The 17,486-nt window shown below is 39.5% G+C and overlaps 1 protein-coding gene across 3 annotated transcripts in view; it reads right to left on the bottom strand.

Moving 5' to 3' along the window:
• LOC120518520 (zinc finger protein 62 homolog) overlaps positions 1–17,486 on the bottom strand; it is a 49,705-nt gene that overhangs the window by 6,917 nt on the left and 25,302 nt on the right. Inside the window, exons 2-4 of one of the 3 annotated variants that reach the window (XM_039741360.1) lie at positions 13,976–13,980; positions 12,676–12,734; positions 2,916–3,030 (exon numbers count right to left, since the gene is read on the bottom strand). In XM_039741360.1, the coding sequence (XP_039597294.1) occupies positions 2,916–3,012 (97 nt within the window). In that variant the 5' untranslated portion in view covers positions 3,013–3,030; positions 12,676–12,734; positions 13,976–13,980. Of the gene's footprint in view, positions 1–2,915; positions 3,031–12,675; positions 12,735–13,975; positions 14,277–17,486 lie in introns of those variants that run through there. The other 2 variants (XM_039741359.1, XM_039741358.1) reach the window with 2 other exon arrangements.

Here is a 17,486-nt window from a genome sequence, read left to right as displayed (position 1 = left end):
ATAGTTTTAATATTTCTACAAATCAAACATTAGCAGATTAAAAACTCTTTCACAAATGCAGGCTATCCTAGGAGTCTGCACTGAACCTAACCATCTTTCCTGGCCAGTTAAAGACAAGTAACATTTTTCTTCACACACTTGCCTTGTATGTTGCCCTTGAGTTTTAAAATTGTACGTCCACAGTGCTACATCTCAAAGGCATCCTTGTGTATTGTACCCAGTAATAAGAATGATGCTAAATAAATGTCCTGCCAGGTCATAACCTCTGTTAAATTTTTAATTATGTTTTGGGATTTTTCTATCAGTACTTGCAATCTGGTGCACAATTTCAAACCTTCTATCTACCTTCACTACCCACTCACCTTTGGAGGTCTTCTTTTCGACCTGAACTTGGTTGACCTCTCAACCACAGAGATTAAATCATCATCTGGACCCAGTATTGCTAAGTGGCAAGAGCTGGTAACGGTTGGTCCAAGCACAGATGCCATTTCTTCTCTCATAACTAATCTCCAAGCTCTTTGAGATTCTGTGGGGTAGAATGTCTCTCCTCCTGTTATCTCAAACATCATACACTGAGAAATTGTGAGCTGGGGAATGGGCACTGATGGGGGCTATTTTTATATGTATCTAAACTGGTTTCCCTCCGTTTATAATTTCAAACCTATGTGACACTGTACAGTGGCTTGCAAAAGTATTCGGCCCCCTTGAACTTTTCCACATTTTGTCACATTTACAGCCACAAACATGATTCAATTTTATTGGAATTCCACGTGAAAGACCAATACAAAGTGGTGTACACGTGAGAAGTGGAATGAAAATCATACATGGTTCCAAACATTTTTTACAAATAAATAACTGCAAAGTGCGGTGTGCGTAATTATTCAGCCCCCTTTGGTCTGAGTGCAGTCAGTTGCCCATAGACATTGCCTGATGAGTGCTAATGACTAAATAGAGTGCACCTGTGTGTAATCTAACGTCAGTACAAATACAGCTGCTCTGTGACGGCCTCAGAGGTTGTCTAAGAGAATATTGGGAGCAACAACACCATGAAGTCCAAAGAACACACCAACCAGGTCAGGGATAAAGTTATTGAGAAATTTAAAGCAGGCTTAGGCTACAAAAAGATTTCCAAAGCCTTGAACATCCCACGGAGCACTGTTCAAGCGATCATTCAGAAATGGAAGGAGTATGGCACAACTGTAAACCTACCAAGACAAGGCTGTCCACCTAAACTCACAGGCCGAACAAGGAGAGCGCTGATCAGAAATGCAGCCAAGAGGCCCATGGTGACTCTGGACGAGCTGCAGAGATGTACAGCTCAGGTGGGGGAATCTGTCCATAGGACAACTATTAGTTGTGCACTGCACAAAGTTGGCCTTTATGGTAGAGTGGCAAGAAGAAAGCCATTGTTAACAGAAAACCATAAGAAGTACCGTTTGCAGTTTGCCACAAGCCATGTGGGGGACACAGCAAACATGTGGAAGAAGGTGCTCTGGTCAGATGAGACCAAAATGGAACTTTCTGGCCAAAATGCAAAACACTATGTGTGGCGGAAAACTAACACTGGACATCATTCTGAACACACCATCCCCACTGTCAAATATGGTGGTGGCAGCATCATGCTCTGGGGGTGCTTCTCTTCAGCAGGGACAGGGAAGCTGGTCAGAGTTGATGGGAAGATGGATGGAGCCAAATACAGGGCAATCTTGGAAGAAAACCTCTTGGAGTCTGCAAAAGACTTGAGACTGGGGAGGAGATTCACCTTCCAGCAGGACAACGACCCTAAACATAAAGCAAGGGCAACAATGGAATGGTTTAAAACAAAACATGTCCATGTGTTAGAATGGCCCAGTCAAAGTCCCGATCTAAATCCAATCGAGAATCTGTGGCAAGATCTGAAAACTGCTGTTCACAAACGCTGTCCATCTAATCTGACTGAGCTGGAGCTGTTTTGCAAAGAAGAATGGGCAAGGATTTCAGTCTCTAGATGTGCAAAGCTGGTAGAGACATACCCTAAAAGACTGGCAGCTGTAATTGCAGCAAAAGGTGGTTCTACAAAGTATTGACTCAGGGGGCTGAATAATTACGCACACCCCCACTTTGCAGTTATTTATTTGTAAAAAATGTTTGGAACCATGTATGATTTTCGTTCCACTTCTCACGTGTACACCACTTTGTATTGGTCTTTCACGTGGAATTCCAATAAAATTGATTCATGTTTGTGGCTGTAATGTGACAAAATGTGGAAAAGTTCAAGGGGGCCGAATACTTTTGCAAGCCACTGTATTTCTGTGATATGTCCCTATTATTGCTTAATAATACAAATGTATGGAAAATAAATTAACAGAACAAATGCAGCACTCAAGAATTGCTGCTTACCAAAATTTTACTTAAAAGGAAAAAAAAAAATACTGTGCATGGTCGCAGACCTTCTAAATTATAATCCTTGATTTTATTCATGTTAATGGTATCAACCCAGGAAACCATTGTGTCATCCTGGTTATGTGCGAAAGAAAATCCCACTAAATTCCTTTCTTATATACAGTCTCCAGATCTTATTGAAAGACATGTTTCATAAGTGCTGCCAGTGGGAAGCAAACTAGCTCTCAGTTTGCCACTTGGCAATTTGATGAGCTTGGAGTTTGCCCAAATAAATCTGGTCACTTTGTTCTGTCATGTTTTCAGAGATCAGTATGTAACTGTCTGGGGTAAACACACAAATTGATTTTGCTCTCCTTGTGTATGTAACAGTCCTAAGTGTAGACACAACAACGGGCATGCTTCCCACAGGTGAACTGTGTGTGTATGTATGTGTATTTTGTATATTCATACACACAGTATATCAGTCTGGGTGTCCTGCTTCATAAATTTGGTTACCAGGACACAAAAAACAAGCTGACACAATTTCCACTTACCATCTTGGTTTTTCTCAGTGGACATTTTATACTCCTTCCTTTTGAAATCTGCAGTGTCCTCTTGGGGAAATGGCTCAGAAAAGGCTGCAGGCTGCATTGAGGATCTCTACAAAGCCTGACATAAAACACAAGCATGAAGCAGCAGGTTAGACTTTTTACTGCTCGGAATGTGACAGCAGATCCAAAAACATTTATTTCAGCATAAGCACAGGAGAAAAGCAAAAATGACTCGCACAGTTAATCTTTCAAAGGAACACTTATTATAGCCAACTTTAAGTTGAATTACCATATATACTTGGGTATACGTAAAACCTGAAAAATCGATCATAAGACCAGACCCCAACTTATGCGCCAGTTCAACAATGCGACCCTTTTTTTTATTTTATGTCCTCTATCTTCCCCCAATCTCTCATCAGTTTCTCAGACACATGAAATTTTGTTGCAGCAGCGCCATCACCAATTTCTTTCGCCACTTCAACGACTTTTATTTTAAAACCAGCTTCATATTTTCTTCTGATCGAACGCTCCATCGTAGATAAGGGATGCTCTTACAATAAAGGTGTATGAGGGTGTGAGATACAAAAAACACAAAACAGTGCAAACATCGCTTTCGGAGTAGTTTGGGTATTACCATGTGGTCATGTAGGCACAATACATAAGAAAAAAAGGCAGTTTGCTCAGTGGTTACTCTCTCAGATGGGTGTTAGCATATCATAATCCCTTGTACCAATAGCGTGAGTTTTCCACATTCGATTTATACGACCGAGATTATAAAATACCGGAAATTATACGGTAAAATCAAGCCCCGATTTATCCGCGAGTATATACAGTATGTGATGTTCAATAAATTAGTCGTTGTACTGGTATCGGCCAATACTGGTTTATTTTTGGCAAATGGCTGAAACCAACATTTTTCAGGTATGGTGGACAAATACAGTATATATGTGGCATTATGTGTCAAAAGAACTGAGAAGCATTCATTTCTTCATTTTTTAATCAGATACTTACCAGGACTGAAACAAGGGTGAGAGGCGATCCTTAAATCATCAGACACATGCAAAGAACCATCCCCTGGAGGAGATGGCAGTCCTTTGCAGGGCACATGTTTACACCTGGCCAACCAACCTACACAACACATCATCAAATATGGGAGAAAACTGAAAACCCAGACAGACAGAGAGAATGTCAAGTGAAGCAAGAGACACAATCAATTTACTGTTTGCTTTGCAATGTAAAATATGCAGGATTACCAAGTATGCATATGTAGACTTATTTTATTTTTTTTTTTACCATGCATGTTAGTGACAACACCAGAACAATCTTCAGCACATGCTGTATCTTTCGTGAAATAAAAAAAATTGAATGCAATAAATTCGGTCAAATTCCAAAATAAAGAAATCTAGAAAAAAAAATAGATAAAATGCCTTAAACCTTAAAGCAAAAAAAACAAAAAAAAAAACAAAGCCTAGCCTGCTTCTCCATTGTTGACAGGGCAGATATTTGAGAAAATGATGTCAGCCTCAAAGCAAAATCTGTTACTTGGGAATATAATTGAAGTGACTTCATTTGATGATTATCCATTTTTCATCCATTTTTGCAGAGTATGCTTGATTTGACACCTGTGTTCAACCACCTTAGCTCAGCTACAACAGGTTTGGTTAGTTTTGTTATCTTAATACCGAATCTACCATCTGATGAAAGTGTACATGTTTACATTTAACGAAATATTGCTGAGAACATTCCTTCTCAAGGAGTAACCCAGTCACAGGGGATGCACAAACCACTGTGTTTGTTCGTGCTGGTCAAAAGCCCAGATAAATGCTGAGAATTATATCAGGAAGGGCATTTGGTGTAAAATTCTGCCAGATCAATATGCAAACAATAATACAGATTTCCATACGGGATGAGTCTAGGCCCTGGTTAACAATGGCCGCCGCCAATACTGTTAGCCAACAGGGTGCTGGCGGAAACAGGGCTACTGTTGGCCGAATAAGGAGAAGAGGGGGAAGACGTGTCCCGGAGGAGAGGAGGAAGGTAAAGCGAGTAAAATTTTTTGTAGGAACTTTGAATGTTGGCAGTATGACTAGTAAGGGGATAGAGTTAGCCGATATGATGGAGAGAAGGTTGATATATTGTGCATGCACGAGACTAAATGGAAGGGAAGTAAGGCCAGGTGGATTGGAGGTGGGTTCAAATTGTACTGTCATGGTGTGGAAATGGGGTAGGAGTTATTCTGAAGGAACAGTATGTCAAGAGTGTATTGGAGGTGAAAAGAGTGTCAAACAGAGAGATGATTATGAAACTGGAAATTGGAGGTGTGATGATGAATGTTGTTCGTGCATATGCCCCGCAAGTTATGCATGCGATGGATGGGAAAGATTTCTGGAGTGAGTTGGATGAAGTGGTGGATAGTGTACCTAAGGGAGAGAGAGTGGGGATTGCAGCTGATTTCAATGGATTTTCAATGTTGGTGAAAGGAACAGAGGAGATGAGGGGTCGGTATGATGTCAAGAGGAGGAATGCTGAAGGTATGACGGTAGTGACTTTTGCAAAAAGGATGGGCATAGCTGTGGTGAATACGTATTTTAAGGGAGGAGCATAGGGTGACAAGAGTGGAGGAAGATGCACACAGGCAGATTATATCCTATATAGGTGGCAGAGTTAAAGATGTTAAGATTCGCATTGGGTGTGAAGAGGATGGACAAGATTAGAAATGAGGATATTAGAGGGTCAGCTCAGGTTGGACGGTTTGGAGACAGAGAGGCGAGATTGTGTTGGTTTGGACATGTGCTGAGGAGAGATGATGAGTATATTGGGAGAAGGATGTTAAGGATGAATTGGCCAGGAAAAAGGAAAAGTGGAAGGCCTAAGAGGAGGTTTATGGATGTGGTGAGAGTAGACATGCAGGTGATGGATGTAATAGAGTAAGATGCAGAGGACAGGAAGATATGGAAAAATATGATCTGCTGTGGCGACCCCTAACAGAAGCAGCCAAAAGAAGAAGATTCCTTCTCAAGGAGTATTACAGATCCCGTCTCCGATAGGATCTCACTTTTTGCATTCTCTAGGAAGGGAAGAACTGCACAAAATGCATTCAGCTAAATTTACACATAGTAGTGGAAAGTTAGATCTTAATGTGCAATGTGAAGTCACTAGGCTAATGTCATTTCCCGTTTCCGCACTCTACACTGAGTCCAGCAAGTCAGTTATTCTTGGAACAGTGTTTTACAGCTCTCCTGATGACCAAAGTACTACAGTAAATGTGCAACAAGATGCTTACAGAAGTATCATGCTTGGTCAGGGTGGCTGCAAATCAAGTGAAAGGAAAATAAAACATTTGTAATGCAGAAATATTCAATCCTGATCAAATATACCATAACAAAACCTAACATGACCAATAACTACTGCCTTTTGGTTCAGCAATATTTAATCCTAACTTTAGGATGCTAAAGGGAAATCATTTCTATGCTATTTAAAGTCCAGTATATACTATAAAAAGAGTCAGCTTGAAGCTGTATTCATGCATTGTGAGATACCTAGCTATAAATGTATTATTTTCATCGCTAAAGGGTTGAATGTATTGTTGTGTGAGCATATTAGAAGTTTTTGATAATGTTCATTCTATCCTGTAACTCAAGGGGTACTTGAACCTTAAATCATTTCAGTATTTTTCCAAGTGAGGTACGCTCTTTTAGTGATGTAAAAGCTATTTCACTGATTGGTCGATACATTGACCACAAATACTAAGATTCCCATGCTCTGTACTGTATAAATACCCCTAGCCTAATTCTTCAACCTCATCATACCCAGATAATCAAAAAAATCATATCTATATATTTTACTGCCTGTATTTGGAGTTCAGGGTTTGGCAGTTGCCAGAAGTTGCAAAGCTAAATTGTTGGAGAAAGAAAAAGAACTCTGGGAGTCAAATTACCATCCCCTTCTTCTTCCTCTTCATCTTTTCCCACTACTATGTGGGGTTGATGTGCTTGAGCAACCTTCTCCACACAGTTTGGTCCTGACCCTCATCACCCCCCTTTTTTCCTTCAGATCTTCTTTTACTTTATCCTTCCACCTCCGCTTTGGCCTCCCTCTCTTTCTCTTCCCCTGTACTGCCATTCCCATCACTCTTTTGACCACATATTCATCGTCTCTCCTTAATACATGTTCATACCACTTCCATCTAGTTTCCCTGTACTTTCTTAGTCATTTCTTCTACTTTTGTTGTACCTCCGATTGTCTCATTTGTTATTCTGTCATATTCGTATCCTGTCTGTAATTGAGTCAAATTATCCTCTATATGTTAAAAATCCGGGAATAAAAACAGTACTGACACATCATTAAAAACAAAGTAAAAAATGAATGACATTTGTTGTGTACTTTTTATATTCTTCTTCTAATGCGCAGTCTTGGAGTTCAATAACTAAGCATTTCACTACATTGTGTACCGTGTATAATTGCATGTGACAAATTAAACTTGATTCGATCATTAAGAAAATGAATGCTTTCATTCTTACATCAAGTTAAAATGGCAAAATTGGCAATCCATCATATCAGATGGATGGTGCACACAATAGCAATATCGCACTATGTCTAGACAACATGCTGCAAAGTCCGGCTACATCTACAAATCAACTATGACATTAGTCTAGTACTGACAATATGTCGAATGGTACGAGAATCATCTTCTCTAACAGACAAAGTGCCCCCAGTCACCTAATATCATTCATCTAAACCTATTTACTACTACTGCTGCTACTGGTTCTAATAGCTTTATAAGCCGATGGGTTACTGGGTAATGTCTGTCACATTTAATGTTTTTTTTCTGCTCTTTATATTTTAGTGGATGATGCAAATCAAGTTTTCAAAAAACAAAAGAAAAAAGAAAAAGGAAGAGAGTTTTATAAGAGTTTATTTTTCTTTTATTAAAGTGCTTTTCAATGTCTCAGCTACCAGAATTATATTACATTGTCAGACTTGAGTGATCTGTGCTATTATCTTTAATTACATTTCGCCTTACTTTCTTTTTAAGATATTTTGACCCTTGCATTAATTCAATTTGGGATTCAATGGCATATGTCGAATAACAACAGTAAGCAATGTGCTGTGGCAATTAAAAAGGTAGGCAACAGTTGACAATATGCTGAATCAATTAAAACAGGAAAAGGAAAAAGGCTAGATAATATTGTGAAAACTGCTGCATATAAATCAGGAGGAGTTATGAAAGGCTAAAACTACATCCGCACTACCATGTTCTCATTTAAAAATGGCATTTTTAAACAACAACTACTTCCATCCACACCTTGTACAAAAGTATCTCCGTCTGCATTAAAATGACATTGATGGTTGCCTACATTGGGCATGAGCACATTGGCAGCAAAATCCCTGAACCCCACCATCTATAGGATTTTTAACAAAACTGTATTGGCCGATAAATTATTTGCTTTTTGTCCATGTAAGCAGCATTTAAACTGTACAAAAATGCAATTTACTTGCATACAGGTAAGCAAGCGAGCACAGCCATGGGACGCAACTCCTCTACGTTCACTATGCTGGAATATAGTTTTCCTCTTTGAAGGATGACCAATCAGGGAATGAGACATAATCACCAGTATCCAATCAGGAAAGGGCTACATAATAAACATAAGCAAATTACAGCACATTTAAAGTCTGCATTTTCAAAGGTCTATGTGTTCACCCCGAAAGACTTGCAAGTTACACTAACTGGTGATTGTAAACTGTGATTGTGTGCGTCTCCCACAATGGAATGGCACCCTGTCCAGAGTTGGTTCCTGCTTTATGCCTAGTGCTGCTCAGATACACCCCTACACCCTGTGATCATTAAGTAGATTTAGTCATTTGAAAATGTGTGAAATTATGCATGTATTATGATCTTAACATTAATTTAATTTAGGATTTTATTACATGTGCTTAATAACAATAAGCTGTAAAAACAACTGACATTTTTCCAGGACACTGTGTGATAGTGCATGCTGTGCAAGGCACTGCATAAAAAGACCGAGCATAAATATATATACTCAGCAAAAAAAGAAACATCCTCTGACGTTCAACTGTTTTTACTTTCAGTAAACTTAATGTGCAAATATTTGTATGAACACTAAAAGATTCAACACCATAAGACATAAACTAAAAATGTTTCACAATGTGTCCCTGAATGAAGGGAGGCTCAACATCCAAAGTACCAGTCAGTCTCTGGTGTGGCCACCAGCTGCTTGAAGTACTGCAGTGCATCTCCTCCTCATGGACTGGACCAGATTTGTCAGTTCTTGCTGTGAGATGTTACCCCACTCTTCCACCAAGGCACCTGCAAGTTTCTGGACATTTCTGGGCAGAATGGCCCTAACCATCGATCCAAATCGATCCCGCTCCAGGGTACAGGCCTCGGTGTAACGCTCATTCCTTCAACGATAAACACGAATCCGTCCATCACCCCTGGTGAGACAAAACCGTGACTCATCAGTGAAGAGCACTTTTTGCCACTCCTGTCTGGTCCAGCAAAGGTGGGTTTGTGCCCATAGGCGTTGTTGCTGGTGATGTCTGGTAAGGACCTGCCTTACAACAGGCCTACAAGCCCTCAGTCCAGCCTCTCTCAGCCTATTGCGGACCGTCTGAGCACTGATGGAGGGATTGTGTGTTCCTGGTGTGACTCGGGCAGTTGTTGTGGCCATCCTGTACCTGTCACGCAGGTGTGATATTCGGATGTACCGATCCTGTGCAGGTGTTGTTACACGTGGTCTTCCACTGCGAGGATGATCAGCTGTCCTTCCTGTCTCCCTGTTGTGCTGTCTTAGGCGTCTCACAGTGCGGACATGGCAATTTAGTGCCCTAGCCACATCAGCAGTCCTCATGCCTCCCTGCAGCATGCCTAATGCATGTTCACTTTCTTTGGGTGTTTTTCACAGTCGGTAGACAAGTCTCTTTAGTGTCCTGCGTTTTTAGAACTGTGACCTTAAATGCCTACTCTCTGTAAGCTGTTAAGGTCTTAACGACCATTCCACAGGTGCATGTTAATTAATTGATTAGGGTTAATTGAACATGCATGGAAAACATTGTTTAAACCCTTTACAATGAAGATCTGGAAAGTTATTTGGATTTTTAAAACATTATTGTTGAAATACACAGTCCTGAAAAAGGGACGTTTCTTTTTTTGCTGAGTATATGTTAATTTCCAAGGATTCGTGACACTGATTGGCATCAAACTGATCACATTTAACATATAGCCTTTCTTTGTGTATATACATATATCATTCTGACTGCATACATAAAATCAGCAAGATATGTTAAAAAAAAAAAAAAAGTTTCATGAAATATTTTCGTTTATAAACTTTAGTGTAGTGGTTACCACCGTAGTCTAACAGATTCAGAGCCCTGAGTTCCAATCTCATGTGCAGGGTTTTTCTCTCACATTCTCAAAGGCAGGCATCAGGTTAACTGGTGTTTCTGAGATGACCTCTTACAAGAATAGGTGAGTGCATGAGTGGGCCTGTGAGGGACCGATGCCATGTCCAGGGCTGCTTCCTGCCTTGTTTGCAATGCTGCCACCCTCCAATGCCCTGCGATTGGATTAAGCTGGTTTGAGGGTGCTATTTTAGTTTAAAATGTTATTTACTATGTGCATTTATGATTAAATCTATCTTAAGCTAAGCAGACTAAGTCAAACCTGCTTGCAAGTTTACCAGCTAAACAGCACTTCACTTTTTCAAATTTACTTAAGACCAAAAGTACTATTTAAGTATTCACCACCCTTATGACAGTAAGCACTGTTTAAGCTTTTGCTTCACTTTTAGGTTGAATAAAAGATGATTTTGAAAGTCCTCTACATGGAGTGTTTTGATTTCCAGTGGACATACAAATCTCAAGGTCACCTGTTTACATGTTTTATGTATTGTCATGGATTTTACATCATGCCAAACTGTATTTTTTCAAGGGAAAGTCAACAGATAATTACAAAATGTGTTGTATACACTGGACATCTCTTTAAAATAAAGGTACTAGAAGTATTCAGCTAAGTGCCATTAACAATAGATACATGCAAAGAAACAGACTAGCTGTGCATTTTAGGGTTCACTAAGTGGTATAGTTAAAAGTGGTGATGGAGACCAGCAAGTGGTGAGCTTGTGTTGTTCTTGAAGATTTTGCTGAGAGCGACTAGAACCAGAATCTCACAATCAACAGATATTATATTGTAGAAATTATAGGGATAGGATTGGTGAGCATGTTGTGTGCACTGAATGGCCTTTTCTTATCAAGATTGATCTAATGTATAATAAATGTCTCAATCCATTTCCTCAGCTTCCTCTGAAAATAATAGGAAAGTGACAGGTGGTGGTGACCCCTATGACTCGTGGGTAGTGAAGATATTTAGACAACCTCTATAATAGAATGGTGTGTGGAGAAGAGTCTTAACAGATAAAGCCAGAAAATGAAGCTGAGAAAGTTAAGTAATGAGTGGAACTGATGAAAAGATGACTTATGGAGTAATGGAAAGAATTAAAATGGAGGGGAAAAAAACAGTGCAGATTTGTTTGTGCATAACTGAAGGTACAGGGAAACTGGGTAAAATTGTAATCTTGATTAGGATGAGTCCGAAAGGAAAGTCAAAAACTATACGGATAGAGGTGATAGCAGATGACATGACTTGAGTGAGTCTATGCAGAGAGTAACAAGAACTATGTTGATGGATAGGGGAAGAGAGAGATAGAGAGCACAAAGATAAACTTACAGATAGTTCCTTAAATCATGTTATGTATACGTGTGACAAACACAAGGAAGTCAACAATTGATTATAGATACGAATGGCATTGTATGATAGAAGATCTTATACCATGGTAGGTGCATGTGTATGTATGCTTCAGACAGAAATAAAGATCAGCAAACAATGATATATATGAAAGACACTACTGAATATGGCAGAATGATGCTCAGTTATTTGCCTGGTACATAAAGAGATACACTATTGATCCCCAAAATTGAATTTTTTTTTTTTTTTTTACATCTCATCACCTTCCTTATGCCATCCATACAGTGAAACACAGTGTCAGTATCATGTTCTTGGGATGCTTCTCAGTGAAAGGGACAAGGAGACTGGTCAGAACTGAGTGAAGGATCAATGTAGCCAAACAGAAATAGGAACTTAAAGAAGACCTGCTCCGGAATGTATGTCACCTGGGGAGACAGTTCACCATTCAGCACAACACTGAACCAAAGCATGCAGCAACAACAATGCTGGAGTGTCTGAGTGGACAAGACAAGGCCCAGACTTGCCTATAAATAAAACACCTGTTGAGAGACCTGAAGATGGCAGTTTACAGAAGCTTCCCCTCCAATCCAACAGAGCTTCAGAGGACCTGCCAGTGAGAAAAACGGGACAAACTGCCCAAATCTATTTGTGCAAAGCTTGTACAGACTTACCCAAGAAAACTCAAAGCTAGAATTGCTAACAAAGAGACCCTACAATGTACTGAATTAGAGTCAGAATACTTCTATGAATGAGAGATTTCAGCTTTTGATTTTTCCGAAATTTGAAAACCTACCAGAAAACATGTTTTCTCTTTGTCAGTATGGGTCACGGAGTGTAGACTGAGGGGCAAAAATGTTAAATGTATCCATTTCAAATTGAAGCTACTACACTATAAGAAAGTGTGCAGAAAGTAAAGGGACCACAATACATTTTGAATCCACTGTATGTGCTCACCAATGGCAAAGAATGTCAGTAACATGATATCATCAGCTTACTCACTAGAACGGAAGATGGAGTCTTCTGAATTCTGGAAGTCTTTTCTTTTTTCACATATTTTGCTGTCAAAATTAAAGACACAAAAATATATTAATCATAGAAAACTGTTGTGCAAGAAACAAACAAACACAAACAAAAACATTTAAGAATACACCAGTTTAGTGTCTCAAACTTTCTCCTAAATAAATCCTATGGCAGCAGGTTTATGTTTCAAAAAGGTTCAATTATAAGCAAATTCTTCTTGCTAATTTCTTCCATCAAAATTAAGTGCTTTAAAAAGACATTTTCATTTTTCTGTGAAACTGTGCAAAGACCTATGTAATTTATTCACAGAAATAGATTTGTTCTTGAAGTTTAAGATTCTCATATCCCATAATTCTTTTTTTAAAAAAATGGCTGCTCATTAAGAAAGTGCTTTCTCCAAACTAAGCTAACTAAACTAAAGAATCTTTAAGTTTGGTCTTTATTTTGACCTTGTGTTTGAGAAACACTGAGCACATTTGTCCGGACTGTCCGGACTAGCAGACACTTTTATCCAAATAGATTTGTAAATCACAGTGTAATCGTTTATAAATGTCTACAACATGACAGCACTGGGAGGTTAAGTGACTGTCTGAGGAGAACACCAGGAGTCAGTGGCAGTAAATGAACATTCAGTATTGATTTTGTGCAGCATTATACAGGAAGACTACAATTCCTTGTGTAATTTTACAATGATAGCTTGGAGGTTTAAGTATCTCACTCAGCACAATATGGTCAGTCAGTAGTGAGACTGAACTAAGCGACCGCGTCCTTTGTACTCCAATACCCTAGTCACTAAGGGAGGGCATTGCTTATGATTAGGCCAGACTTTCCGTTATTAAAATAGCCACTTGCTTCTTCATTATGAGCACAAAGAGGTGAATTGAAAATAATCGAGCAGATCCTGCTTAGGACACATTTACACAACAATTCAAGACAGAAGGTAATTTCTATATTTTCTCTTTTATTTACAGCTCCCAGGCCAAAGTACTATAAATTTACAATAAAACAGGGCGTATGGGTAATTCCATGTCAAATAATTACACTTTTGGACCTCATTGTCACAGATACTAACAAAACTTGGCATGCTGATATGAGTAACCCATGGAGCTGAAATTGCATGTGTCTTGGATCAATATTAAGGAAGATTTAAGATAAAGTTTGAACTTATTATTTGATGACTTTAAATGGCTATATCTCCTGTCACACATGTGGGAGGCAGCTAAAGGGTCTAAATGAGAGTAATTCCACACAAGACCAGGGGGTGGCGGAGTACACTGACCTTTTCTCTCACTTTCCTGTAGACCGTTCATGGGAAATCCTGCCTGGCCCTGAGGATGTCACTTCCGGTGTGGAACCTATGAATGAAGAGCCTTCTGGTTCCGACCCTTTGGATGAAGTCACGTCCGAGTCCAAGCCTATGGAAGAGGACCCTTCTGCTTCCACCCTGAATGACCTCACTTCCCTTGCTGGCCTATAAAGCTGCCATATTTATCCTAACTCAACAGTTCTGTTTTGTACTCCGTACTGAGCACATCAGTGTGAACAATGCATCCTTTTGCAGCCAGGAAATATTATACGGGTGGCTGCCCCAAACCTTTTTATGACTCTGGCGCCTGTTTTTTGTGACACTCCCAAAATATAAGTTGCATAGTAATGGTTCTAATATCACTTTAAAACTCCTTTCCAGCTCTCTTCTTCTGTTGGCTGCTCCCAATAGGGGTCGCCACAGCAGATCATCTTCTTCTAGATCTTCCTGTCCTCGTCATCTTGCTCTGTCACACCCATCACCTGCATGTCCTCTCTCACCACATCCATAAACCTTCTCTTAGGCCTTCCTCTTTTTCTCTTGCCTGGCAGTTCTATCCTTAGCATCCTTCTCTCAATATACTCAGCACCTCTCCTCTGCACACGTCCAAACCAACGCAATCTCGCCTCTATACAGTTAGGTCCATAAATATTTGGACAGAGACAGCTTTTTTCTAATTTTGGTTCTGTACATTACCACAATGAATTTTAAATGAAGCAACTCAGATGCAGTTGAATTGCAGACTTTCAGCTTTAATTCAGTGAGTTGAACAAAACGATTGCATAAAAATGTGAGGCAACTAAAGCATTTTTTTAACACAATCCCTTCATTTCAGGGGCTCAAAAGTAATTGGATAATTGACTCAAAGGGGCAGGAGTGTTCAAGTCCATCGTTATGTCCTTATCAATTAAGCAGAAAAAAGGCCTGGAGTTGATCTGAGGTGTGGTGCTTGCATGTGGAAGATTTTGCTGTGAACAGAAAACATGCGGTCAAAGGAGCTCTCCATGCAGGTGAAAGAAGCCATCCTTAAGCTGCGAAAACAGAAAAAACCCATCCGAGAAATTGCTACAATATTACGAGTGGCAAAATCTACAGTTTGGTACATCCTGAGAAAGAGAGCAAGCACTGGTGAACTCAGCAACGCAAAAACACCTGGACATCCAGGGGAAAGACAACAGTGGTGGATGATCACAAAATCATTTCCATGATGAAGAGAAACCCCTTCACGACAGCCAACCAAGTGAACAACACTCTCCAGGGGTGGTGATCGATATCCAAGTCTACCGTAAAGAGAAGACCGCATGAAAGTAAATACAGAGGGTGAACTGCAGGGTGCAAGCCACTCATAAGCCTCAAGAATAGAAAGGCTAGTTTGGACTTTGCTGAAGAAAATCTAAAAAAGCCAGCACAGTTCTGGAAAAACATTTTTGGACAGATGAAACCAAGATCAACCTCTACCAGAATGATGGCAAGAAAAAAGTATGGAGAAGGCGTGGAACTGCTCATTATCCAAAGCATAGCACATCATCTGTAAAACACGGTGGAGGGAGTGTGATGGCTTGGGTGTGCATGGCTGCCAGTGGCACTGGGACACTAGTGTTTATTGATGATGTGACACAGGACAGAAGCAGCCGAATGAATTCTGAGGTGTTCAGAGACATACTGTCTGCTCAAATCCAGCTAAATGCAGTCAAATTGATTGGGCGACGCTTCATGATACAGATGGACAATGACCCAAAACATACAGCCAAAGCAACCCAGGAGTTTATTAAAGCAAAGAAGTGGAAAATTCTTGAATGGCCAAGTCAGTCACCTGATCTTTACCCCACTGAGCATGCATTTCACTTGTTGAAGACTAAACTTCGGACAGAAAGACCCACAAACAAACAGCAACTGAAAGTAAAGGCCTGGCAGAGCACGAAAAAGGAGGAAACCCAGCATCTGGTGATGTCCAGGAGTTCAAGACTTCAGGCTGGCATTACCAGCAAAGGGTTTTCAACCAAGTATTAGAAATGAACATTTTATTTCCAGTTATTTAATTTGTCCAATTACTTTTGAGCCCCTGAAATAAAGGGATTGTATTAAAAAAATGCTTTAGTTGCCTCACATTTTTATGCAATCTTTTTGTTTAACTCACTGAATTAAAGCTGAAAGTCTGCACTTCAACTGCATCTGAGTTGCTTCATTTAAAATTCATTGTGGTAATGTACAGAACCAAAATGAGAAAAAAGTTGTCTCTGTCCAAATGTTTATGGACCTAACTGTATATTGCGTAAATAAATGCTATTCCTCAAAATGAAAAATTACTATGTTATGAGTGATTAGAATATTAAAAGTTAAATAGCAAAAAAAAGTATATTTTAAAATTGGTCAATTGTTTTACTAAAGCTATCTTATAATGTCATGAACATCTCCAGAGAATTTAGTCTTTGGTTTTTGAGTCGTTGCTAAAATATCACTACTTATCTGAAGTGTGCATCAAAACAATTCCTTACAATGCCATTGAATAGCAGTTAGTGATCAGTGAATGGTGAAGGGTTATTAGGGTTCATGAAAACTAAGACTAAAGCCAGAACTAGCAGTGGAAATATAATTTTAACTGAAATGAAAATGCCAATTATAGTTAAAAATGACCAAAAAAGACAATAACACCAAAGTAACTAAAACAAAACAGAATTTAATGGCAACATCAGAATAGTTTTAGATTTTCTCTTCAGTTCACACTTTTGACTTCTTGAGAGACACTGGCCTACTAAAAAGGGCCTTGAATTAAGTAAATCATATTTGAGATCATGCACTCATTCATTGTATGTTTTTAGAAAATACAGATCAAACCTTTCCTCATAAACCTGAAAAACTAACACAAAAACTAAATAAACTGAAACAGTTGTTATACTGCATTTGCTTAGGCACACAAACCACAGTGGAGGACTGGGTCCATAAATTAAAGTCTCTGGATTGCTCAGTTGCTACAGAGAAAATGCACTATATATTAGATTAACACTGTGGCTCCTTGTACCTTCATCTGCAGATGTTGAGGGACCAGCCATAGGTTCAGGATCGAGAAGGTCTCCTAAGTCACTACTGGAAAAGTCAGACTGACAAAATAGTTTGTTCTTGGGTGTGAATTTCTGCAGATGTGTTGACCTGACCTTAAATTGAGACTTGGGTGATCCTGTTTTGCTTTCTCAGGCCCATCCTTAAAGCATGGGTTATCTTCTTCAGATGGCATTTGAAAGGGTCACAACAAGATTTCTGATTGAGTCTTGTGAAAATGTATGTTGCTGCAGCAAAGACGATGCTTTTATGTCCATCAGGTAATTGACAGCATCTGCTACGGATTGATTACACCTGGCCGATTTGCACACCTCACTCCCCTCTGATGAATGCAGGGCAGAGCATTGGCATTTCTTAGCCACACTGGAATGGGCCCTTTTCACAGCTGCCATTTTGACATGAAATAACATGGCAAGAACTAGGGTCA

Source organism: Polypterus senegalus, chromosome 18 (assembly GCF_016835505.1).
Source record: "Polypterus senegalus isolate Bchr_013 chromosome 18, ASM1683550v1, whole genome shotgun sequence".
Taxonomy (NCBI): domain Eukaryota; kingdom Metazoa; phylum Chordata; class Cladistia; order Polypteriformes; family Polypteridae; genus Polypterus; species Polypterus senegalus.
Note: the sequence above shows the minus strand (reverse complement) of the source record. Positions and strands in the feature narration are given on the sequence as shown.